This window comes from Salminus brasiliensis, chromosome 1, assembly GCF_030463535.1.
Source record: "Salminus brasiliensis chromosome 1, fSalBra1.hap2, whole genome shotgun sequence".
Taxonomy (NCBI): Eukaryota; Metazoa; Chordata; class Actinopteri; order Characiformes; family Bryconidae; genus Salminus; species Salminus brasiliensis.
In genome coordinates, this window is record NC_132878.1 from 5,503,778 (window position 1) to 5,530,609 (window position 26,832).

General features: G+C 41.4%; 1 protein-coding gene across 3 annotated transcripts in view; it reads left to right on the plus strand.

The window, feature by feature from the left end:
• LOC140573633 (astrotactin-2-like) overlaps positions 1 to 26,832 on the plus strand; it is a 789,110-nt gene that overhangs the window by 547,277 nt on the left and 215,001 nt on the right. For all 3 annotated transcript variants that reach the window (XM_072693130.1, XM_072693216.1, XM_072693294.1), the window contains one exon: positions 21,759 to 21,909. In XM_072693130.1, the coding sequence (XP_072549231.1) occupies positions 21,759 to 21,909 (151 nt within the window). The remainder of the gene's footprint in view (positions 1 to 21,758; positions 21,910 to 26,832) is intronic.

Genomic DNA, 26,832 nt, shown 5'->3' on the forward strand with positions numbered 1-26,832 from the left:
GTGCCAACGCTACTGGCTGACTGTGTTAGTGTCAGGCTTTGTTGTTCTCAGCATGGATCGCTTCCTCGCATCCTTCCAATCGCTCCCATCTTCCGCCGCAGATCCAGCTAAAGAGGCAGCCTTTGGTCGCTCTTGATTTCCAGAAAAGTGCCGCTCCCATGGGACCACTTTTCTGCGCCAGCTCCCCAGCGACAAAGCATACAGAATATTTCTGTGCGCTTGAGGCGAAGAGAGGAAGAGAGGAGTTTTTTTGGCCCGCATGTTCCCCGTAATGGTGAAAGTAATGATTAGTCTGGGCCAAGCTGGTCCAAGATCAGTAGGAAAGGATGCACTTCCGTCCCAGAGCCGAGGGAGATTTCCTCAGCCTGTGATGCCTGTGATTATCCTGCAAAAGTGGCTCATCACAGTGCTCCCCTTTTCGGGGGAGGAACAGATATAAATAAAATAATTGTTCCTTTATTAACTTTGAGGTTTCAATTTCCTGAGGATTGTGGTTAAGTGGAGATGACTACTTAACAGTCAGGGGGGGTGTTTGGATGGACATGGTGGGGAATGCTTCCATCTCTGGCAAGAGCATAAAAAGATGGAGCCCAGAGAAGGGAGGAAGGAATATCAGTTGGTATCTGTCTCTTTACCTTCTCAGAGTAAATGGTCACCCAGGCCGACCTGCTGAAAGATTGCCCGCTGAGGTCCCCTCTACCTGCCACCTACCAGTCCGACCAGCAGGCTCCGTCCCCACCACCACCCATACCAGACCAGCGGCTCACCCTCCTACCACTGCTACCTGTTTAATGACCATGTTCAAACCTAAATGGACTCTTAACTATCTGCCACTATTAATATTAATATCACCACTATTAACTATCTGTTATATCTGGTTTGGTCATTTTTATCAATAATTAATAAACAGTTCTGATCAGAGGAGGACGGGTCGGGTCCCCCTTGTGAGTCTTGGTTCCTCCCAAGGTTTCTTCCTCCAGCTCTGAGGGAGTTTTTCCTTGTCACTGTCGCCGTTGGGGTCTGCTCACTGGGGGTTTTGGATCCTTCATGTCTTTTTTTATGTTATTTCTCTTTTATCTGTCTTTTACTAATTACTAATTATGTAAAGCTGCTTTGGGACGACAACAGTTGTAAAAAGCTATACAAATAAATTTGACTTGACTTCTACAGTGGACAGGAACATGAGGAAGGAAAGACCCCTGTATAGTGCTGCGGGTAGCGACCCTTTATAGAGCTAATTCAGCATTTTTTACACAAGTTCAGAATCAAGCTCAATATATATTGTGATGTTTTAAACCCAAGAAAAATGAGCAGATATAAGCCTCTGATGGGTCACAACATCCCCAAAACATCAGGCAGGTCTTGTACCTACCAAAAGTAGTTCAAGAAAGGACAACCAGTGATCCAGCGGCAGGGTCATGGGTGCCCAAGGCTCATTGATTCCTTCATAGAAAAGCCTTGTAACTGGAATGGGATAGTCTGTAGCCCAAGGTCACCATGGCCAATTTCAGGCATGGCCTAAAGGGGTATAAAGGCCCAGGTACTGAGCTGTGGAGCTGTGGAACTACTCTTGTTCTCTGGAGTGAGTGCTGAAACTGAATGTGTTCACCCACGTCACAACATCTTATGTAAACACACACCTGAAGCATAACCAAATGTACACTTAGCCATGTTTTGAACTCGCTATATGCCCCTGGGGCCTCAAAGATGGCTTAGGAAACTGTATGCTGAAGCATTGTGGGAAATGTAGTTCACTAGATAGATAAATAGATGGATGGATGGATGGATGGATGGACCGTTAGATAGATAGGTAGATACTTTATTGAGCCCGAAGGAAATTTATCAGCCAGCAGCAGTTACACATTACAGCACAGTAATACAATACAATAATTACAATAATAAGAATAAATAGGTTGAATGTAAAACTATGCATTTGAAATCAACCAGAGATGAAAAGGCAGTGCAATTATAAAGAATAAGCCATTAATAATGTATAATATTCACTGAAAACTCTTCAATCGGCATCCTGGCAACACCTACCTGCACGTTCGTCTCCACCGTCCAAAGATTCCTCAGCTGTTATGGGGGAGCGGCAAGCTCTCAATGAATACTCAACTGATTTTAGAAGAAATGAATATAAGCAATATATCTAATCTTAGATTAGATATGATTAGACTATCTTGAGACCACCTCAGCACATGGGGGACAATTGAGGGTTCAAGATATGCTGAAGGGCACCTTAGTTGTGAATGTTATGGGAGGGGAAAGGGCTATTTTAAGACTACACAGGCCATTTCCGGAGCAGCCATCCCCTCACTGAAGGACATCTACAAGACCAGGGTCCTCAGGAGGGCCCACAGGATTATCAGGGACAGTACACACCCTCAACCTCAAAACCCTCAACTCCTACCTTTGGGCCGACGCTACAGGAGTGTGAAGTCCAGGACAGCCAGACTGAGGAACAGTTTCTATCCACAAACCATCAGGCTTCTGAACACCTCCACTCCCCTTCCACTCTGAACTGGCTGAACTCTGACATGCTGCTACTGTTTTACTAATACTGCTTACTTTTATACTCGCACAATGCACTTTACACATGCACATGCAACTCTACTGTACTCTAACTTTCCTTACTTAGTGTTCCTTAATTTTACTTAGCGTTACTTTAGTTTCTTTTTTTTTTATATACTTGTTCTGTTTCTCATTTTTTATATTGATATTTATAAGATTATGTCGGGGAATGGAGGAACTGCAAAGTAAGAATTTCATTGTACCGTGTAACAGCTTGTTTCTGCTGTGCACATGACAATAAACTCTTGAATAATAGCTTATTGTCTAAGGTTTCTGGAGCTCAGTAGAAGGCAGCGTTTGGGTCAGGCCAGTGGAGCGAACCCTTAGCAACAATTTGAATAAAGAAATAAACAAACAAATGTCCTTTTTGCTCCATAATAATTGAATTACGTTTCGCTTTTGCCATGTAATGAACTTACAGTTATCAATGAATTTAAACCCTGAACCGTCCATCCATCTGTATACCCTTTCAGCACCACTCTATTTGCACAGCCCTTTTCCTCCTTGCAGAATTGTACGTCCACTGAAAGATGATCCAACCTTTTTGCTTCCAATTTCGGCGTAATGAGGGAGCAATGAAAATGTCTCCCTTTGTTACTCTCTCTTTGAATTACAGAGTCGGAGCTTTTTTTGTGCCTCCAGCGCTTTCCGTTTGCTCCCCACTCGGCCTCCCAGCCCGCCGAAGTGACCTCTCCGATGGTTACGCAGATGAATTTAGACTTATTTCACCTCCACTCGAATTTGCTTTTCAAAGGAGAGTGCGTTTTCTCTTTGTTCAAGAGGCTCGAACCTCGACAAACAAGAAAGCCAGTTCTTCAAAAGCACCGACATGCTTTGTTGATCCTTCCCTCCTTAATAAACGCAGAGGGAATGGATCTAAAAGGGGCCTGAAAGGCTGCTTTGCCTTACCTTAAAGTCCCACAAAAGAGGCGAGGAGTAAATTAAATAACCCCATGCCTGTGTCTTCTTCACTCTGGAGGTCTGGAAGCTGGAGGATTCTTGGTGGGCCTGCTTCACAAGGACATAAATTCTTATTACGGCGCTAACAGCTATGCTCCTACGCCCCCTCTCACCTTGAACCCCTTTCTCAGGCTGGAATAACGAATAGCAGAGTCTGCGCATAGTTATTATGGCTCTTGTGTGGCTTCTTTCTATGCTCATTGTTCATCTTCTTTTACATACAGTGAGGTGGGACGTGTGGGGAGGCACCACTGGGAAATGACCTATTACATGCTGCCATGGTCACTTGCATGGTTAGCCTGCTTTTGTCTGATGGCACTATTTGTCTCCTTCACAACGTATCGTATCTTTCAAGGAATCTCCTAAAGGAATCCCCCACGTATTTCTCAACCTTTCCTACCCTTCTTTTGCGTACCACGGATATTAAGTGGCCTGCTTTCCTGGCGTTGAACTGACCTGTTGACCCAAAAGTCATTTACACTATATGGACAAAAGTATTGGGACACCTGCTTATGTTCATTGATTATTTCAAAATCAAGGGTATTAAAAAGAGAACCGTCTCTGCTGTCCAGGGAAGAAGGCTTTCTACTAGATTTTGAATGAACATTGCTATGAGGATTTGATTGCAAGATTAATGTTAATAAGGTCAGGATGTTGGATGATCACCACCCCACCTCAACCCCAACTCCCCACCTCATACCGAAAGTATTGGATGGAGCACCAGCCAACCATCATTCTAGAGAACACAGCTGTGAGACTCCACAGCTCAATGCTGGAGGGCTTTATACACCTGGCCCACACCTAGCAATTAGGCATGGTGCCTATAGGTTCATGTGTATCTGCTTCAGAGGGTCCCATTCTACTGGGAATACTTTTAGGACAAGCTGTATGTGTGTGCATTTGCACATCTGTGTATTTTAGAATTGGTGTCCACAAACATTTGGACATATAGTGTATCATAGAAGATACAGGGCTGCTCCTGAGTTCTTTTTGTAGATCCGTTTTATGAATTCTTCAGTCAGAGGTGTTTTAAATTAAGCTGCAAATCTGTGTAATTTATCCTTTCACAGGTGGGATTAGTTTTCCAGAAGGAACAGGTACTAAATTTTCTAAAACCTGTGACTGTGTAACACATTGGAAACTGCAACTTCAGTCTAACACTGCAGGTGTTAGATTTAGACAGACTGTCAGAACGTCTCACCAAAGCTGTCAGTACTGAGTTTTTTGTTCATCTTGCAGAGTCTGGAGCGACACGGTGAAAAAAGCAGTCCTGGTAACGTCCCCATTCCTTTACCAGGAGTTATTGGTATCCCTGATGATCTCGGCCTACATGATCCTGCATGTTTCCATGTAGCAGCAGATTTCTGAAGGTTTTTTTCCAATAGGAATGAAAAGGGTCTGACAGTTTGTGCACCCCTCAAATGCTTATGACATCATAGCAAGCACCTGGAATACCATAGCAACTGGTGTAAGCAACTTTCAGACTGAAATCAGACTGGACTAAACTATACTGGACTGAACTAAGCATTGGACTAAACTGTGAAGACCAGACTGGACTAAACTGTGAAGACCAGACTGGACTAAACTATAAAGACCAGACTGGACTAAACTATAAGAACTGGACTGGACTAAACGTTGGACTAAACTGTGAAGACCAAACTGGACTAAACTATGAGAGATAGGACTAAATGTTGGACTAAACTCTGAAGATCAGACTGGACTAAACTATGAGAACTGGACTGGACTAAACAATGGACTAAACTCTGAAGATCAGATTGGACTAAACTATGAGAACTGGACTGGACTAAACAATGGACTAAACTCTGAAGATCAGACTGGACTAAACTATGAGAACTGGACTGGACTAAACAATGGACTAAACTGTGAAGACCAGACTGGACTAAACTATGAGAGATAGGACTAAACGTTGGACTAAACTCTGAAGATCAGACTGGACTAAACTATGAGAACTGGACTGGACTAAACAATGGACTAAACTGTGAAGACCAGACTGGACTAAACTATGAAGACCAGACTGGGCTAAACTATAAAAACTGGACTGGACTAAACGTTGGACTAAACTCTGAAGATCAGACTGGACTAAACTATGAGAACTGGACTGGACTAAACATTGGACTAAACTATGAAGACCACATTTGAATACTGGAGAAATGTAGCCTGATCTGATGAATCTGGGTTTCTGCTGAGACTCAGAAACCAAACCCTACATGCCATCAGCATGAATCCATGGACCCGACCTGCCTGGTGTGAACAGTCCAGGCTGATGGAGGTGGTGTAGGGAATGTTTGGGAATGTTTGGGCTGTTACCAATACCAATCAATCATCACTTGCATGCCACTGCCTATTTGAGGACTTCTGCTGACCATGTGTATGAAGGTCCCTTCATGACCACATGGCTGCTTCCATCCAGCATGATGATGCACCATGTCATAAATTACAAGTCAGCTCAACCTGCCAAGCCTCGTTTCATGTTCAGTGTTGGTCTTGCCAGTCGGCAGGTCAAAATCCAGCACAATTCGGATTCAGAGCTTGAAGGTGATCTTAAAAATCTGCAAAAGCAACATGGACCAGAACCTCAAAGGGATACTTGCTATATCTTCTGGAATCCATGCCATGGCACATTAGGGCTGTTCAGAGAGCAAAAGGAGGCCCTTCCAAGTATTAGTGTAAAACAACATTTGGAACATTTGGAAATCTGAAAGAACGCCTCTGGTCTGCGAGGGCTCCTCCTAGAGTGCATGATTAAAGCTACCAGGAGGTAAGCACTGCTAATGAGGGGATTTATGAAGAGCAGTAGCAGGCAGAGGGTTATGGTGGTGTGATATAGATTGTGTAGATGTCCCACAGTTCAATTCAATGACTGTTTAGTGGAAATATGCAAACCTGTCAAGTCAGTAATTACTGTAATTAACTGTGGACAGTTAGAAACACACACTCTGGGAGACGACTGAGGCTTATAGAGGAATATTAAGGAAGTGTGAGGAGCCTAAATGCATTTAACAAGATGCAGTGAAGACATACAGTGATACAGACTGTTTCAAGCACATATGTAGGATTATCTGTAGGGAGACCTGACTAACCACCGAAGACACCATAGCTACCACCTGGGATATCACAGCAACTGCCTAGCAGCTACCTAGGAACCACTAAACAAGGCCATTGCAACCAGCTGAAATACCATGTGTGTAGCAGCATCATTGCAACTTCTGGGATGCCATAGCAACCACTTAGCACCACCACAGCAACCACCTGGGATACCATAGCAATAGTTACCTTGCAATAATGTAGCACTCATTTTGCAAGCACTTAGAAACATCATATTAAGTACCTGGAATAACATAGCAACCACTGGGATACCATAGGAATTGCCCAGCGCCCTTCAAGCAACACCTACGGAACCGCCAAAAAACACCATGTCAACCATTTAAAATACCACAGCAACTGCCTGAAATGCCATAGCAATCACCTTGCAACACCCAATTAGCAAGCACTTATGCAGCAACACCATAGCAACCCCCTGGAATACAATAGACATCAGCTAGTAACACTATAGAAACCACCTTAACTTCCATAGAATCCACCTGGGATACCATAATAATTGCCTAGCACCCATCAAACAACACCATGTCAACCACCTACAAATAGCATATCAACTGCCTGAAATAGCATAGCAATTACCGTGCAACACTATTGCACCCATCAAACAAGTATGTTGGGATACCTTAGTAACCACCTAGCAACACCCTACCAACCAATACACAACACAATAGCAACCTCCTGAAGTACCATGGCAGGTTACCTTGCAATAATGTAGCACTCTTCTCACAAGCACCTAGCAATATCATAGCAACATTTGTTGTGAAAAGCACTATATAAATAAAATGAATTTGAATTTCATAAAATCACTTAGCAACCACTTAGTGACACCATAGCAACCACCTGGAATACCATGTAACAGTTATATAACAATTGCCTGGATCCACCTTTAGCTTAGGATTGACTCCTTTATGTTATTTGGGAATAGTGAAGTGGAACTGGAAGCCATCTTTAATTACTGAGTAATGTAAAGCACTGCAGTGCAAGTCTGCTATTCTGCCCTAAAATAAAATGATAAAGCTACAAGTCAAGTATAAATCCATCAAAATACCCACCTCAGATACAAGCGTCACTGAAATCTGGACCCTTTTTTCTCTCCATTGTTGTTATTGTTCATTTTTAATGAAAAGGTCCGTATTCCATCCTTTCACAGGTACAATTAATATCTCAATCAAACCATAAGCCATATCTGCTCAGATGTACCAGACAGCAGTCAAAAGGTAGACTGAGCATTAAGCTGGCCTACCTGACCTTTCACCCCTGTCTGCTGCAGTCATGTCTTCTCCAGTATGAGTCAAAGAGGAATGGAGCAGTGTGTATGGGAGGGGTGGGGCAGGGGCAGGGGCAGGGGTTGCCCCCCCCACAGACCTCCATCAATATTTCAGCCTTCACATTAATTAGAAAAGCACTGTGCTGAGACACACTCCCAGCAGCCTCAGAGCCATCCATCTCACTTCTTCAGCCTGCTCACGTCTCTCCTGGGGTCCAGAACAAAGAGCGAAAGGCTGTTTGCTTCATTTACATCAGTCGTGTGATTTGTGTGTACATGTTTGTTTTAGCGACTGACTTACAATGTCAGAAAAAACTAATTACCCTGATTAATTTTTCAACCTATTTTCATTACTGAGGCTATTAAATATATATGTGTTCTACGGTTTGCTCTTGCACAGTTTTTATTCATTACTCATTAACTAATCATTCATGATAGTAGTCGACCTGTCACCATTACTGCAGTAAAAACAAACATTTCATGTGTCAGTAAACAGTATTTTTTAAATATTTTTGATAGGTTCTTACATAAAGTTATGTAATAGGGATTGAACTATGAATATTTACTAGTCGATTAGTCATTCAAAAAATTAGCTGACTAATCGTCAGTACTGTAGTTGATGATAAGTCAGTGCTGTAGCTGATGATTAGTCAGTACTGTAGTTGATGATAAGTCAGTGCTGTAGCTGATGATTAGTCAGTACTGTAGTAGATGATAAGTCAGTGCTGTAGCTGATAATTAGTCAGTACTGTAGCTGATGATTAGTCAGTACTGTAGTTGATGATAAGTCAGTGCTGTAGCTGATAATTAGTCAGTACTGTAGCTGATGATTAGTCAGTGTTGTAGTAGACGATTAGTCAGTGCTGTAGTTGATGATTTATCAGTGCTGTACTTGATGATTAGTCAGTGCTGTAGCTGATGATTAGTCAGTGCTGTAGTAGATGATTAGTCAGTACTGTAGTTGATGATTAGTCAGTGTTGTAGTAGACGATTAGTCAGTGCTGTAGTTGATGATTAGTCAGTGTTGTAGTAGAGGATTAGTCAGTGCTGTAGCTGATGATTAGTCAGTTCTGTAGTAGATGATTAGTCAGTACTGTAGCTGATGATTAGTCAGTGTTGTAGTAGAGGATTAGTCAGTACTGTAGCTGATGATTAGTCAGTGCTGTAGTAGACAATTAAACAGTACTGTAGATGATTAGTCAGTACTGTAGTTGATGATTAGTCAGTGCTGTAGTAGATGATTAGTCAGTACTGTAGCTGATGATTAGTCAGTGCTGTAGTAGACGATTAAACAGTACTGTAGTTGATAAGTCAGTACTGTAGCTGATGATTAGTCAGTGCTGTAGTAGATGATTAGTCAGTACTGTAGCTGATGATTAGTCAGTGCTGTAGTAGACGATTAAACAGTACTGTAGTTGATAAGTCAGTACTGTAGCTGATGATTAGTCAGTGCTGTAGTTGATGATTAGTCAGTGCTGTAGTTGATGATTAGTCAGTATTGTAGCTGACAATTAGTCAGTGCTGTAGTTGATGATTAGTCAGTGCTGTAGCTGATGATTAGTCAGTTCTGTAGTTGATGATTAGTCAGTGCTGTAGTAGATAATTAGTCAGTACTGTAGTTGATGATTAGTCAGTACTGTTGGTGACGATTAGTCAGTGCTGTAGCAGATGATTAGTCAGTGCTGTAGCTGATGATTAGTCAGTGCTGTAGCAGATGATTAGTCAGTGCTGTAGCTGATGATTAGTCAGTACTGTAGTTACCTCACCTGACCTGTCCTGAATTGAACTGAATTCAACTGAACTAAACTGAAATCAACTGAACTGACCTGACCTGAACTGAACTGAATTCAACTGACCTTAACTGAACTGAATTCACCTGACCTGACCTGACCTGACCTGACCTGACCTGAATTGAACTGAACTGAATTCAACTGGACTGAACTGAATTCACCTGACCTGACCTGAATTGAACTGAATTCAACCGAACTAAACTGAATTCCACTGAATTCAACTGAACTGACCTGACCTGACCTGACCTGAACTGAATTCAACTGACCTAAACTGAACTGAATTCACCTGACCTGACCTGAATTGAACTGAACTGAATTTAACTGGACTGAACTGAATTCACGTGACCTGACCTAACCTGAATTCAACTGAATTCAACTGAACTGAACTGAATTTAACTAAACTAAAAAAGGCTGAACTAAACTGAATTAAACTGACCTGAACTGAACTGAATTCAACTGAACTGACCTGAACTGAATTCAACTGAATTCAACTGAACTAAACAAAGCTGAACTAAACTACTTCAACTGGACTGAGCTGGACTGAATTCAGCTATATTCAACTGGCCAAGTTAAAGTCTGAAAGACCAAGAAAAATTAGGAGGTTTTACAGAAATTCAGCTTTGTTGTTTGTTTGTTTTGATCTTTCTTTATTTTAATTGAATTTATTTTTAGAGACACATAATCAGGTTACATTAATGAAGTCATTATTTTAATTTGGTAGCATGTGATCAGTCATTTCTATCAGAATGCCTTTTTAAAGTAATCTTCCCAACATTGGTGCATTTTTATGTGTTTAAGGGTGTGTTACCCACACACTCTCCCAGTGCTAACTTTGTGTTTCGCCGTACACACCAGCTGTCATGCAGGAATTCACTTAAGCTATCACGAGAGAAGAGAGAGATCAAAGTGAAGTGATTAAAACGCTCTGTAGTGGCTTACATTATGAAATAGCAAAGCAATATCTTCCTGAGATGAATCATAAGAAAAATGGCTTTCATTTGGCGGGGATGCAGGCCGTGATTCAATCAGCCATGTTCCCTGGGAATTATACCCAAAATACGATTTCACCTGCCCTCAGCCCAACAGGAATCAGTTCACCAGGCGGAATTCTAGCCATCTTCAGGTATTAGGCTGGAAAATCAGGAGAATAAATAAGAGAAGACTTTAGATTTCATGGCAGTACTAATGTGCTTGTTGACTTCCTGCAGGCCACATATGTATTTCTGGAGAGAGACAGTGTGTTTGGACATTATATGCATAGTTCAATACTAAAGTTAGACTTTATTAAGCCACCAACACATGAAAACAAACACGACGTATAAAAAAAGGCTCTTTCTGATATTTCATTGCTTTCTCCAGATGTCGGCCCAAAGTGCTTCAACGCATTAAAAGAGTCATAATAAAAAAGTCACAAGCATTTCACCCAAGGACCAATTCCTTTTTTGATTTCTTAAAATTAAACAGGCTATCTTTGCTGCTTGATGCTTTTAAGACTGATATAATATATCATCATGGTCACGCAAAAACCTTGTATCTCCAAAATGGCCACTTTACAGGAGAAGGAAACTCTGGACACTGGAAGTCACTGTCAAAAGATTTTATCCCAAATAATTTTAGAGCATTACTGTTGATTGATTCTTAATTCAATTTGGGCACAATGTCAAGAATAACTGTTCTGACTGGCTATTCTCATTGAGTTTCACTGAAGCTGTGTCTTAAACGTAAGAAATGCTTATGGAAACATCTGAAGTAGCTTTACCAAAAAAAAGACACTGATAGAACTGATTCATAATTGCATAGATAAATAATATTTACTAAATGTGCCATAAAACATTTTCCAAGCATAAGATTCAAGCATAAGCGTTTATTCACACATAGGGTAGAAAATGTTCGGAATTTTTGCTGATAATTAAAAACAAAACATTAAATGGAAATATGAAATATGCCTACCAATCTGACAAGATCATATTTAATTGTGAAAATAAATAAACATTCTAGAAGCGTCCGGAAAACTCGACAGATTGAACATTCGATAGAACATTCAATCCCCTTATGTTCCCCTAACCAAAACTTTCTAGCTGGGTAGCTACCTTCAGTTTCAGACACAGCCTCAGTTTTTAATATGAATGTAATACATTATTAGAGATATTATTACATTTACTATGAATACATTTACTTTATAATGGTTACTAGTTGTGTAGACGTTGACGTTGTCAATTAAAAATAAGGAGAATACCATCCAATGTAAAACGTAGTTTACTAAACCTAAAGTTTACCAAGATCATACTTACAACAACCACAAACAAAACACACCAAAATGATTTGCAGAGTTCATTCAGTCTCTTAGAACAATGACCCCTGATTAGAGGTAAACACTTCCAATAGGCCTAGTATGCTACCTCACCGTTCCCCTTTTTTAATTGTGTCCAATAGGTTTATATATATATATATATATATATATATATATATATAGCAAGTTTTTGTTTTTTCTATGATTGTGTTTATTGTTTATTGTTAAATGTTAAACATTACAAACCCACAATAATTAACAATAAAAAAGCAATGCACACATACATGCACATACTTACATATACACACATACCCACACACACACACACACAAGAATATAGTTGCATTAAGAAGAACACAAATAGTGTTACTTGGTATGTACACATATGAGTTAATTTAACATATACAGTCATTAAAGTATTATATTGTAATATACAGTAATTATTGTAATATTTGCATTATTTGGGGTACTGAAATTGCACATACTAAAGGGTAATATAATGAATGTATTAATGTGCTCTGTTATGTTGCTTGGTTAGCCTATTGGTGACAGACTAAAATCAAGAGATGATGGAAGATTTGTTTATTGTACTTATTGCTAGAAATAAACAAAATTTATGAACATTGTTTAACCAAAGTGATAATCCCACACCACCCCATAACAACGGAGAATACACTGTAACACCAGACTCTCCTGGCTCTTTGCTTTATTTTTGATCACCCAATTTGTCTCCCCAATCTTAGATAGCCAATGACCCAACTCACTCATTAGCACTCTCCCACTATCACATGTAATGCTTCCGACACTGGGAGGGTGAGGGCTGACACATGCGCAATCAGCCACCCTCGGAGGAAAGTGCTGGGTACCCAGCTCTGAGACACCAGCTAGCAGAACCCAGTGCTGGCCAGCATCACACTGAAATGATGTAGGGAGAGAGAGAGAGAGAGAGAGAGAGAGCGCCGTTTACCCACCCCAAAAGAGAGAGAGCAAGGCCGGTTGTGCTCTCTGAGGCTCCGGCTGCTGATGGCAGGCAGCATGATCCGGGATACGAACAGCAATCCTCTGGTCATAGTGGGATTGCTTTCGGCTGCTGGACCGCTCGGTGCCACGTATGCTTCAGTGTGCAGTGCGCTGCTGTTTTACGATAATCCAACACCACCCCGTAACAACGGTGAAATCATTGTAATGCCAGACTCCAGGTCCACTGCTTTATTAAGCACCATGGTGGTAAACAAGCAGGTAAGCATGCCAAAGCCAGGCCACGTAGAGCACATTAGCACAGTATTAAGTGTAGCATGTTCATGTGCCATTACACGTTTAATGACTTGTTCAGTCTGGCACTTAGCCGCCACCTGTAGCGCCTGTGTGATTGTGTGTGTGTGTGTGTGTAAAGAGATGTGATCAGGCCGATGGCTGATGCAGGCAGACGCTCAGGGTGCACTGGCAGTTCCCTTTGCCGCGGGAAATCATGTTCAATTACGTCAGGAGGCCGTTTGGACAGGCTGGACCAAGTGGGACGCTCGTAATCGCCTGAGCATCGGCCACGCCTGTGAACACACACCTGCTCACCAAAGCTGGTCAGGGATTCAGGATTGGAATGAACACAGACCCCCAACGCGGTCAACAGACCGCTATAAATACACAGTATGTCCACAGTACAGAGCAATATAATCAACTGTGTTGTAATAGTCGACTTTATTGTATATTATTATAAGCAGTAATTATTATTATTATGATAATGAATATTACTGTTGCAAATACGGTAGTTGAGCTAGGGTGTCCAAACATCTGCCTACACTTGATATTCACATTCTCTAAGGATACACTCTTCTGCACAGTCTAAAGCATCGTTACTATTAATGTGCTTTATTTAATGTATTACTAAATAATTACATAAATAATTAAAGCATGTGCATCATTAAACATGATATAATATATTTTTATGATAATAATTCAGATAATAAATAGGAATTGTGTCTGAAATGGGCATAAAAACGCCAAATTTAGGTTTATTTGCTGTGTAGTTGAACACACTTTTGCACTGACCTGTCAGTTCAGTTAATCGAGTTTAGGTCATTTTGGTTTAATTTAGTTCTGTTTTACCCAGTCTGGTCCAGTCTGTTTCAGTTCATGTCAGTTCAGTTTATCTATAATTTAGTTCAGGCCAGTTTAATTGAGTCCAGTCCAGTATAGGTGAGTTTAGTCCTGTTCAGTACAGTTGAATTCAGTTTAGTGCTGCCCAGTCCAGTCCAGTTCAATTGAATTCACTTCAGTTGAATACAGTATAATTGTATTAGTCAGGTTTATTTCAATCCAGTCCAATTTAAATCAGTCCAGTCCAGTTTAATTCAGTCCGGTCAGTTCAGCTGAATACAGTCTAATTGTATTTAGTTAAGTTTATTTCAGTCCAGTCCATTTCAGTTTAATTCAGTCCAGCACAGTCCAGTTAAGTTCAGTCCAGTCAAGTTCAGTCCAGTCCAGCACAGTCCAGTTAACTTCAGTCCAGTCCAAATTGCTATATTTCCTTCAGGATCAATAAAGTATCTGTCTGTCCATCCTCCATCCATAGACCCATTCATCTAAATTAATTCAGTCCAGTCCTGTCCAATTACTTTCAGTCCAGCCCAGCCCAGTCCACTTCAAATGTTCAGTTTAACATAGTCTTATTGCATTTAGTCTAGTTCAGTCCAGTCCAGTCCAGTCCAGGTGAATTCAGTCCAGTCCAGTCCAGGTGAATTCAGTCCACTTGAGTCCAGTCCAGTCCAAGTGAATTCAGTTCACTCCAGTCCAGTCCAGGTGAATTTAGTCCAGTCCAGTCCAGGTGAATTTAGTCCAGTCCAGTCCAGTTCAGGTAAATTCAGTCCAGTCCAGTCCAGGTGAATTTAGCCCAGTCCAGTCCAGTCCAGGTGAATTTAGTCCAGTCCAATCCAGATGAATTCAGCTCACTCCAGTCCAGTCCAGGTGAATTTAGTCCAGTCCAATCCAGATGAATTCAGCTCACTCCAGTCCAGTTCAGTCCAATCCAGGTGAATTCAGTCCAGTCAAGTCAAGTCAGATTTATTTGTATAGCTTTTTACAACTGTTGTCGTCACAAAGCAGCTTTACATAATTAGTAATTAATAAAAGACAGAGACAAAAAAGAAATAACATAAGACATGAAGGATCAAAGACCCCCAGTGAGCAAGACCTCCAGTCCAGTCTAGTCCAGGTGAATTCAGTGCAGTTCAGTACAGTCCAGGTGAATTCAGTCCAGTCCAGTCCAGTCCAGGTGAATTCAGTCCAGTCCAGTCCAGTCCAGGTGAATTCAGTTAAAAACAGTGAATGAAGCAGAATGAGTGAATATCCCCAGAACAGACAGTCTCTCTTTACCTGCTGGCTCTGTTCCTCTGTCTGTGCTCTGATTCAGGGTAGATTATTGTTTTGATGACATTTACACTGACGCTGCTTTACAGGCCTCTCTCGCTTTCTCTTATCCTCTCTCTCTCTCTCTCTCTCTCTCTCTCTCTCTCTCTCTCTCTGTATCTCTGTGTATCTCTCTGTTTGGTGTGTCGGCTGTGTGGAGCAGATAGTATCAGTGTGCAGCGCTGATGTGGAGCGGCCGTTAGATCCTCGCAGCCTCAGAGCAGCCAGGCTCAGATCTGTTGCTCGTCTGCAGTAAATACCGCACAGCTTTGGTGAATATTCCGCACACGGGCGCGCGGGACGCCCTGTATGTACATAATTCCAGATCAGAGGCTGACTGCTCCCTCTCCCCCTCTCCACTCCTGCCAGCCTGTATCTCTATCTCATTGCTGCTAGTTCTTCTACGGGGAGAGAACTCAGTTCTTAAAGAGCCAATCAAGGAAGGCTGGCCCTTTAAGGCTGGTATATGCAAATAATATCTGTTCTGATTGGTTGCACTGTTATTAGCACTGTGCATCATTTAAAATCATTTCAACTTAAATGGGCGGGGCTAAACTGCTGTAGCTTGAATGGGGGGTCACTTATAAGCCGTAACATTATCACCACCTGCTTAATACTGAGTAGGCCCTCAGGAGTAGGTCGTGTGGTATCTCGCACCAAGATTTTAACAGCAGATCCTTGAAGTCCTGTAAGTTGTGAGGTGGGCGGGGCCTCCATAAGAATCAATGAGCCCATGACCCTGTCGCCAGGTTACCGGTTGTCCTTTCTTGGTGCTTTTTTGGTAGATACTGACCACTGCATACTGGGAACACCCCACAAGACCTGCCTGATGATTTGGAGATGTTCTGACCCTCCAGTCATCTAGAACATCACAGTTCGGTTAATGTGGCTCCGATTTTTATGCTTGCCTCATTTTCCAGCTTTTAGCACCTTCATCACCTTCAAGAACTGACTGTTCCCCCCCTATTGACCCCATGACAGACAAAGCCCCTGTAGATGAAAATAATCAGTGTTTTCACCTTTTCTGTCAGTGGTACTAATGTTATGGCGGATCGGTGTGTATATGCACTGGGAAGTGCAAAGAATAGTCAGTTTTGAACCTTCAGATTTTCATGCAAAGAAGACCTCTCCAACTGTTAAGCACAGGGGTGGAACCGTCTTTCTTTGGGCTTGCGTTGCAGCCAGTGGCACAGGGCACATTTTACTGGTAGGGGGAAGAATGGATTCAGCAAATTCTGGAAGCCAACATCAGCTGAACTTCAAAGATGGGTTGGGTTCTACGTCAAAATCCACAATGAACTACCTCAGGAGGTGCAAACCAAAGGTTTTGCCATGGCCCTTACAGTCTCTCAACCTAAATATCATCATAAAACATCAGTGGATAGCCCTCAAAAGAGCAGAGCAGCAAGACAACCCAAGAATCCACTCACAGGACTAGAAGGTTTCTCCAAGAACGAAAGGGGGAAATCCCCCCAAACAGCAACTGAAAGACTCTTAGCTGCTACAAAAATCGACATACAAGCCATATTAATAGTAATAATAGTAAGTACTGACCCTGCAGCATGCCCAAATCAGGTTACTGTTGTTGACCAAGAGGTTCACCAGGGGGTTCCCAAACTTTTGCATGCCTCTGTATTTGTTTATGTATTTCTAATACTGGTCCTACCTGTAGGAAGTAAGAGGTCCTAAAATGACACTCTCTGGAATAAATACCATAAGAAATTACAGTCAGAAAAAAAACTTGTATCTCCAAATTGTCCAATTTACAGGACATTCTAAGCCTTCAATGGAAGTCAATGTAAAAAGATGTTATTCCAGGTCATTTTAGAGCATTTCTATTGGTCCATTCATCATGAAATCTGGACACAGTGTAAAGAACAGCTGTCAGACTCACACTTTGTCAAAAAGTAAAAATGGCAAAATGGAAATACAAGGATTTTGTCACAGCGGCAAACTTCTTGTCGCATCACTGCGGTACAAAAGTGCTCCTGTTAGATGTTTCCGGTAGGTCAGGTCCTATCACATTTTCGTCACTGCCGCTGTCTGAAGAGCCTGTCCAGCATCTTTTACAGTCTCCCTGGATCATCACTAATCACTTTACTGCAGGCCCTTTTTCACACCACATGGCCATTCCATTATTTTTGATGCTCTCCAGTTAAGTGCATTGACTCTCTGATTAGCGCCACAGCGTTCTAGTGGCTGCTGTTTCAGCTCATTAACGGGATGTAAGTGCTAAAGTGTGGCCAGCGAGGCCTGAAACACCCCATAATAAGTAGGCAGACAGAGGCTTTCACATGGGCTGTGCGTTTTACAGTTAGAGCAGCTCGCCCTCCTGGCCAGTTTGACCTGTTATTGCTCGGCTGTTCACTGCTGGATTAGCATACTGAAGTGAGGCTTCGGGCAGATATCTAATTTACCCCTGAAGTTCACCTTTAGTCTAGGTGTAGCTATGAAAGCCTTTCCCACCACTTCAAATAAAATCCAGCACCTAATTATTTTTATTTCAATATTAAATGAATTGCTGTCTCATTATTTTGAGTTATTTTTGTGGAAATACTATCTCTAAGAGATACTGAGGCATTATTTTGAGATATTCTCATTTTGATATCTCACTATTTTTAAAATATCTCGTTTTAAGATCCTAAGTTATTATTTTGGGATCTATTTTGTGATGATCTCATTCTTTTTAGATACAATATAATTTTGACCCTCTTTTTTTTTTGTAATGACTAAGTCATACTAAGTCATTTGTATCTCAAAGTAGTGTGCTGGACAGATGAGATTCTGTCTTATTTTGAGATTGTCTCATATTAAGTCATTACTTTGAGATACTGTCTCATTCAAAATGAGATACTGTATCTTATAGATACTGAGGCATTATTTTTGATATATTCTCAATGTGATATCTCACTATTTTTGAAATATCTCATTTTAAGATCCTAAGTTATTATTTTGAGAGCTATTTTATGATTATAAGTCATACTAAGTCATTTGTATCTCAAAGTAGTGTGCTGGACAGATGCACTTGTTACTGCACACTGGTGTAAATCACTTTGGAGATAACTACCCGAGGCCTTATTATGTCGAGCCTGGTTTATGTTATGCTTTGGTTTGTTAGGCAGGCTACAGGTGTAGATGGGCATTTTGAGATACTGTCTCATTTTTAGATAAGTCATTGTTTTGAGATACTGCCTGATTTTTAAGATAGAACTAATTTCTCTCATTGTCAGATACTAAGCCATTACTTTGAAATACTATCTCATTTTGAGATCATCTCATATTAAGTCATTACTTTGACTGAGGCATTACTAAGTCATTATTTTGAAATACTGTCTCATTTTGAGATTGTCTCATATTAAGTCATTACTTTGAGATATTGTCTCATTTTAAGATATTATGTCCTTTTGAGATAATAAGTCATTATTTCGAGATACTGTCTCATTTTGAGATATTAAGTCCTTTTGAGATATTAAGTCATTACTTTGAGATACTGTCTCATTTTGAGATATTAAGTCCTTTTGAGATAATAAGTCATTATTTTGAGATACTGTCTCATTTTGAGATATTAAGTCATTTTTTGAGATACTTCCATTAGTGTATACTGATTATCATTGAGATTATCATATAACTGTATAACAATTACCAGTACCACAGACAGGAGCCACAGACTAAACAACTGACACCATATGCAGCTGCAGCTCATTTACTAATGTTTTTGTGGCTCAGCTCAGTATGTTCCTTTTAGCTCTGATTAAAGTAAGTTGAGTTCACCCAAAAACACTCTTAAGAAACTTCTTAAGGACTTAAGAAGTTTGTTGAGCTGCTACTTTTATTCTTCTTCTGCTTCTTCTACTGCTGTATCTAGTAATGCCGAAGCTTTGACAGAATGTCAGTACTCTGCGCTGAACTGGTGTCTGTTCCAAAGCCCTCTGCGGGTCGGTCTGGATGGCTGTGTTCCCATACAGCACTCAGCAGTTGGGAAATGGCTTGCGCTGATGTTGCTCTAAGTAAAGTCTTTATCGCAACACATTACAAAGGTCATTAGGCTTCGGTTGTGGGGGTGTGATAATATATGGAGACCAAACAATTCCTGGCGTAGCATCTTTAGAAATCAGACTTCTATGTTAAATGATATTGCATCACAAGATGCCAGTGGGTGTTTTAGGGATGTCATTTAATACTAATGCATAATGAATGGCTAATGCTTCCCAAACGGTTACGAATACAGACACAAATAACTGGCTGTTATTAATTATTATTATTAATTTATGTATTCATTTATTTTAATGTTTCTAGGCCCATGCTGCCACGGAAGTCACCACGAGATACACTGCAGACTCTGCTTGCTTGGGTTGATATGCCACTTGTCGGCCCATTTCCGTAGCTTGAGCTCTGTCCTGTCCCTGAACCTAAACACAGCCTGGTCTACATAATAATGAAAGTATCCAGACATGCTTTCAAGCCTGTGTTGGAGACTTTTCCGCACTATGGCTCTGACCTCAGCACTCGGCCCTGACCCCACTCTGTAGCTTTACATGGTCTTGCTGAGCTGCTCTCTGTGGTTCCTCCTAAACGCTTCCACTGTTCAATAATAAAGGTGCACGTATTTGTCACTGTACACTGTACAGTGAAATGTGTCCTCCGCATTTAACCCATCTGGTAGTGAACACACACTCACACACACACACACACACACACACACAGAGCGGTGGGCAGCCAACTCCAGCGCCCGGGGAGCAGAGAGGGTAAAGGGCCTTGCTCAAGGGCCCAACAGTGGCAGCTTGCCGAGCCCGGGAATCGAACCCACAACCCTGTTATCAATATCCCGGCGCTCTAACCGCTGAGCCACCACTGCCCTATAATAATACCACTCACAGCTGATGGAGGAAGATCTAGGAGGGAGGGTCTAAATTTCTCCAGCTGACTTGTTATTGTTGGTGCAGTGGTGTCTCCTATTACATACAGAACCATGCTGGAGTTCAGTGAGCTCTTCAGAACCTCCCGTTCTTTCACTATTGTGTGTAAGAAAGGCCGACTGCATGGCTAGGGGCTTGATTTTATACACCTGTGGCAACAGGACTGAATGAGACACCTGAATTCAATGATTAGGAGGTGCGTCCCAATACTTTTGTCTATATAGTGCATGTGTTGATGGCCACCAAAAGCATCTGGGCAGGGTAGAGCTTACTAAGGGTCATTTACCCTAATATTAGGTGCTGCGTTATGCATAATTCTCAGCCGGTGTTGAATACAGAACCCCCAGAAATATAAACTGTGCACCAAACCCTGCCTTTTACATTACACTGAGGCTTCAGAGCTACAGCTTCCATGGAAACTAGATGAGGTGTGTGTGTGTGTGTGTGTATGTGTGTGTGTAATTTGTTGTTCTTTTCTGAAGCACTATGTGTTTGCAGCGTGTTAGTTGTTCACCTGAGCAGCGCTGTGGTTCTGAAATGAATGCCAAAGCACCTGCTTCACAACACCGCCCGGATGTGCCCTGTCTACTGATGGATGATGGATATGCAGGTGCCGGCAGAATAAATGTGGGTGTGTCGGTGCACAACAAACCAAAAAAAAAAAAAGAAAAAAGACAAGAATCAAATAACAGTGCAGTTTGGAGAGTCAGTGCGTTGTGCTGGACAGATGCCTTGTTACTGCACACTGGTGTAAATCACCCTGGAGATAACCTTACCCGAGGCCTTATTATGTAGAGCCTGGTTTATGTTATGCTTGGGCTTGTTAGGCAGGCTACAGGTGTAGACGAGCTCAGCTGGAAAAACCCTGACGCTGGCCTACTACAAAGCCATGGATGGACCGTACTTGATGCACAATGGTCAAAAGCCAATCTGCACCAAGAGCCCTTCCAGCTTCAAGTACGGCTCGGCTCGACCCGCCATCCTTTAAGATCCACGGAAGACGAGCGTCCAGATTTTTTTCTGTCCTGCACCGAAGTGGTGGAACGAACTTCCCCTGGGTGTCTGAACAGCAGAGTCCAACGCTCGCTGTCCTCAAACCCAGAACGAAGACCCTCCTTTTCCGAGTATTGTGTCTCCAGACTGACTTCTGTATTTAGTAGAGTCTAAGCTTAGAGGGGTCTTCTGGACTCTAGCCTCTACAAACTAGCTACGGGTATTTCCTGAGTGCTTCACTTCACTTCACCATTAATCAACTTTGGGCTTTTCAGAGTGAACTTCTGTCTTTCGTTGAGAAATCCCATGCTGCACAGCTTGTCCTCACAGCAATTGTCAATACGTCTGTTCAGGGTCATCCCGTTATTACTGTTAGCCTTACTGATCTCCACATCACCTGTCGTTCCCAAATAACCCGTCCTCTCCCCTCATTTCTATTCTCTCTCTAGGGAGGAGGCCATGATGTCCACTTACTTTGAGTCCGTGGATGACTTGCTGGCGTCATTCGGGCCTGTGAGGGACTGCTCCAAAGACAACGGCGGCTGCAGGAAAAACTTCAAGTGTGTTTCGGACAGACGGGTGGACTCCACAGGCTGCATGGTGAGATGGGGTCAAAGTCTTCCTAATGCACCCTAATACACCCCCGCTCTACAGCCATGCTCTTCGAAATGCTGGTTCTAAATGGTTATTGATGGAAAGTTCTAAGAAAGACATGTGACGTCTGTTTTCAGGCCCTCTAGTGGACATCCTGGAATGAAAGCCACCTCAAATATCTTTATTTAACATCATCAAATGAATCCTTTTCCTCTGTAATGGGTGTGAAACTTTTTCTAGATGACTGGAGGGTCAGAATATCTTCAAAACAGTGACCCAGCGACAGGGTAATGGGCACCTAAGGCTCATTGGTGAGATCCATGGAGGCCCCGCCTCACAATTTACAGGACTTAAAGGGTCTGCTGCTAATGCTAACAGGGCACCTTCAGAGGTCTTGTCTAGGAGTTGAATGTCTTGAAGGCACAGATGTTGTGGTGGAGCAAGCACGACCTTGGTGCTGATGTTATGGCTGATTAGTGCAGGTTGAGCTGCTAGGGAGCAATGAGGTGTGAAAGTGGAGGTGGAGCTATCGCTTACTTCATTAGCATTAGCAAATAGCATTTAATCACAGCATAACAAACATTTAACGCTATAAACGTTGACTTGCTTACTCGTCTACAGAGATCAATCTTTAAATGTTCCCATTTTTCTTATTCATTTATAATAAATAAATACATGTTATGGCTGCTGTGAACACGGTTAGCTATATTGATATAGATTCTTTACGTATATCACATGGTGGCTCCATATAACTCCATATAAACTTATTTTACTACAGTTTTTTCTTTAAATGGAACATAATACATTTAAAGGTTCATTAAAAAGTTCCTGAGAAAACCTATAGCATCTTCTGTGGTGTCGCTCCTAAGAACCCTTTTTAGCACCTTTTCAGTTCCTTTTAACAATAAGGCTGTTTTGTTGATCTATATATAGTACCATGTGATTCTATTATGATGTAGATGTTCCCATGGTAATCTATTATGATGTAGATGTTCCCATGGTAATCTAGTGTGAGGTAGATATTTCCCATGGTAATCTAGTATGATGTAGATATTCCCATGGTAATCTAATATGATGAAGATGTTCCCATGGTAATCTAGTGTGATGTAGATGTTCCCATGGTAATCTAATATGATGAAGATGTTCCCATGGTAATCTAGTATGAGGTAGATGTTTCCCATGGTAATCTATTATGATGTAGATGTTCCCATGGTAATCTAGTATGAGGTAGATGTTTCCCATGGTAATCTATTATGATGTAGATGTTCCCATGGTAATCTAGTGTGATGTAGATGTTCCCATGGTAATCTAGTATGATGTAGATATTCCCATGGTAATCTAATATGATGAAGATGTTCCCATGGTAATCTAGTATGATGTAGATGTTTTCATGGTAATCTTTTTATGATGTAGATGTTCCCATGGTAATCTGGTATGATGTAGATGTTCCCATGGTAATCTGGTATGATGTAGATGTTCCCATGGTAATCTAGTATGATGTAGATATCCCCACGGAAATATATTATGATGTAGATGTTTCCCATGGTAATCTAGTATGATGTAGATGTTTCCCATGGTAATCTAGTATGATGTAGATATTCCCTTGGTAATCTATTATGATGTAGATTTTCCCATGGTAATCTAGTATGATGTAGATATTCCCTTGGTAATCTAGTATGATGCAGATATTCTTATGGAAATCTATTATGATGTAGCTGTTCCAATGGTAATCTAGTATGATGTAGATGTTCCCATGATGAGCTAGTATGATGTAGATGTTCCCATGGAAATCTATATTATGATGTAGATGTTTCCATGGACATCTATGATGATGTAGATGTTTCCAATGGTAATATATTATTATGTAGATATTCCCATGGTAATCTATTATGATGTAGATATTCCTATGGAAATATATTATGATGTAGATATTCCCATGGCAATCTAGTATGAGGTAGATATTCCCTTGGTAATATATTATTATGTAGATATTCCCATGAGAATCTATTGTGGTGCAAATATTCCCATGGAAATCTATTATGTCACATTTTGCTTTTCCGAAACATTTGTCCATTTATTCCGTTGTTCCTAATACGGCCTATAGAAGGTTAAAGTTTGTCCTTAAAGAACAGGGCAGTCCAGTCCAAACAGGCTAAGGCAGAGGTGTGTAACACATTAGTCTAAATATCATTAGCACTACTGCGTTTTGTCAATACTTATCAGCTATGCTTAATTTGTCAAGTATATTGATGTTACATGTTTACCATACCGTCCACCGTGAACTGCAGAACATCTGAGGTTGGTTAGACGTTTTAACTCAGTCAGCATTTCTGAGTGGTCGAAGTTAGAGCACTACACGGGCAAAAAATGGGAATTGCCAGATCAGTGTTTGGCTTTCCATCCAAATGACAAAGAATGCAGAGGCCAGTCGAATTACATCCCGGCCCAGCCCCCTAATGATTGGCCCATCCATCAAGCAGGAACATCGCAAGCTCATCAATTTAATTGTTTTTACGAGCAGCGTCCACCACAAGCTGCCTCTGGCCTCTGAAGCACTCCTATCTCTTCCTTATAAATTTGCTTGTATTGTAGAGACCCAACATCCACCTTAAATCAAGCCAACACAGTAGCTAATGCTTAATCTTCAAAACACTGAATTTTTGACTCCACAAAGAATAATGTTTAAAAAAAGATGTAAAAATGCATAATATAAATGTTCTAGGGTAATATATGGTTCTTTCATCTGTGGAGGTTCTTTAAACTTCTAAAAGGTTATTTATAGACACTGATTTCTTTTTTAAATGAGGTCAAGTTGAAGTTGAAAGAGGTGCAAATTTAAATGTGTCAAAACAGAATGAAATTATTAATTAAATGAGATTAAAACCTAATCCTAAATTTCATCCTGGCTGTAGTTCTAACCTTAAAAAACCTAATCCTAACCGTAACGCTGGTCCTAATTCTAACCCTAATCTTGATGAAAAAACTTAATCTTAACCCTCGTCCTAGCCCTAATCCTAACCCTAATCTCAATCAAAAACCTAATCCTAACCCTCATCCTAGCCCTAATCCTAACCGTAATGTTAACCCAAACCTTTTTAACCCTCATCTTAGCCCTAATCCTAAACTTAACCTCAACCAAAACCCTAATCCAAACCCTCATCCTAGCCCTAATCCTAAATTTAACCTCAACCGAAAATTTAATCCAAACCCTCATCCTGTCCATAATTGTAATCTCAATGTCACCCAACAACCTATTCCAAACCCTCATCCTGGCCCTAACCTCAACCCAAAACCTAATCCTAACCCATGTCCTGGCCGTAATTCTAACCTTAATGTCACCTCATACCTTTTCTAACCCTCATCCTAGCCCTAATCCTAAACCTAACCTCAACCCAAAAACCTAATTCAAACCCTCACCTTGGCCCTAATCCAAACCTTCAACCCAAAACCTAATCCAAACCCTCATCCTGGCCCTAACCTTAACCTCAACCCAAAACCTAATCCCAACTTTCATCCCATCTCATTAATCTGATATTAACCCAGTTAGGCTCCAGTTCCAGACTGGTGTGAGCAGCAGGTCTATAGCAACAGCTGGTTGGGGATGTTAAGACTTGTGGTCTGTATTAGAGCTGTTAGATGATCAGTGATCTCTCAGGTGAACAGCTGAACTTGGACTCTTCAGATAAAGTGAAGAAGAGCTGGATTCAGTAGAAGTCTTCAGTAAAAGTCTCTTGATGATCTACTGGATGTTCAGCTGCTTCTCCATTACTGAGATGCTGTTGAGATGTTCCAGGGAGTCTGATGAGCATTTAGGTGTTCAGAAGCCTGATGTCTTGTGGATAGAAACTGTTCCTCAGTCTGGCTGTCCTGGACTTCACACTCCTGTAGAGTCGTCCCGAAGGTAGGGGCCTGAAGAGGCTGTGTTGAGGGTGTGTACTGTCCCTGAAAATGCTCTGGGCCCTCCTGATGACCCTGGTTCTGTAGTTAAAATAAATAAATAAATAAATAAATAATCATAATAAAGTGTCTAATCACGAAGGTGGGAAACAAATGCACACCAGAAGAATTATCTTTCCTAAGACACTGCTGTGATTCCGGCCCCAGGACTGAAACCTGGATACAGGGTCCAGATTTGCAGGCCTCTATTCTAGGACATCAGGAACCCTTCATAGCACCTCGTAGGTCGCCGTGGGTCGGCTAATTTGCTGGCAATGCTATGGAGAGTAAACTTCAGCGCTGAGAATCGGAAGAAGTGGCTTTTTTTATGTTATTTTTTTTAACTGGATTACTTGCCAATACTTGACGGCAGGTCAATGACACTGCTATAGTCAGAGAGGTCAAGCCTCGCTGTTTGTTATGACATGTTTGCGAGGCCTGTCTGCGCGCTGACCGTATCCGCTGAGTGCTTCGAAAGGTTCGAAAGGTTAAGTGGGTGTACGTCTCTTGTAGGAGCAAAAAGTAAAGGCGAAGAGGGAAAAGCTGCTTTTCTGGCTGTAAAATGAAACCCGATCGGAACCGTGCAAGTGTGGCATTCGTGTTTTTTTTTTCTACAATCTTTTCCTATTGAACACCCCCCCACACACACACACACACACATACACACAATCTCAAGACTTTTATTGCGCTTTTTCTTCAGCCCACCGAGGCTGAAGAAGTTATTGAATCCCACCATCCACCAAAAGCAGCGGTTGGTAATTTTGCCGGAAAGAAGCGCTAAAGCATTTCACGGCCATCGTTCACCTCGAGTGATCAATGCACGAAGTCATCAGCTTAGCGCTTATGGGATTACTCCAACTATGCTGTCTTTCCTCCAGGTGCATGCCGTTAGAGAAGACCATGCATTTAAGGAAGCAGGTTAGGAAGCTGCTTTTACTTAAATGGAGCGAATGGCACGTTCCTCAATGTCAGCTTTGATGGATATTAAAAAAA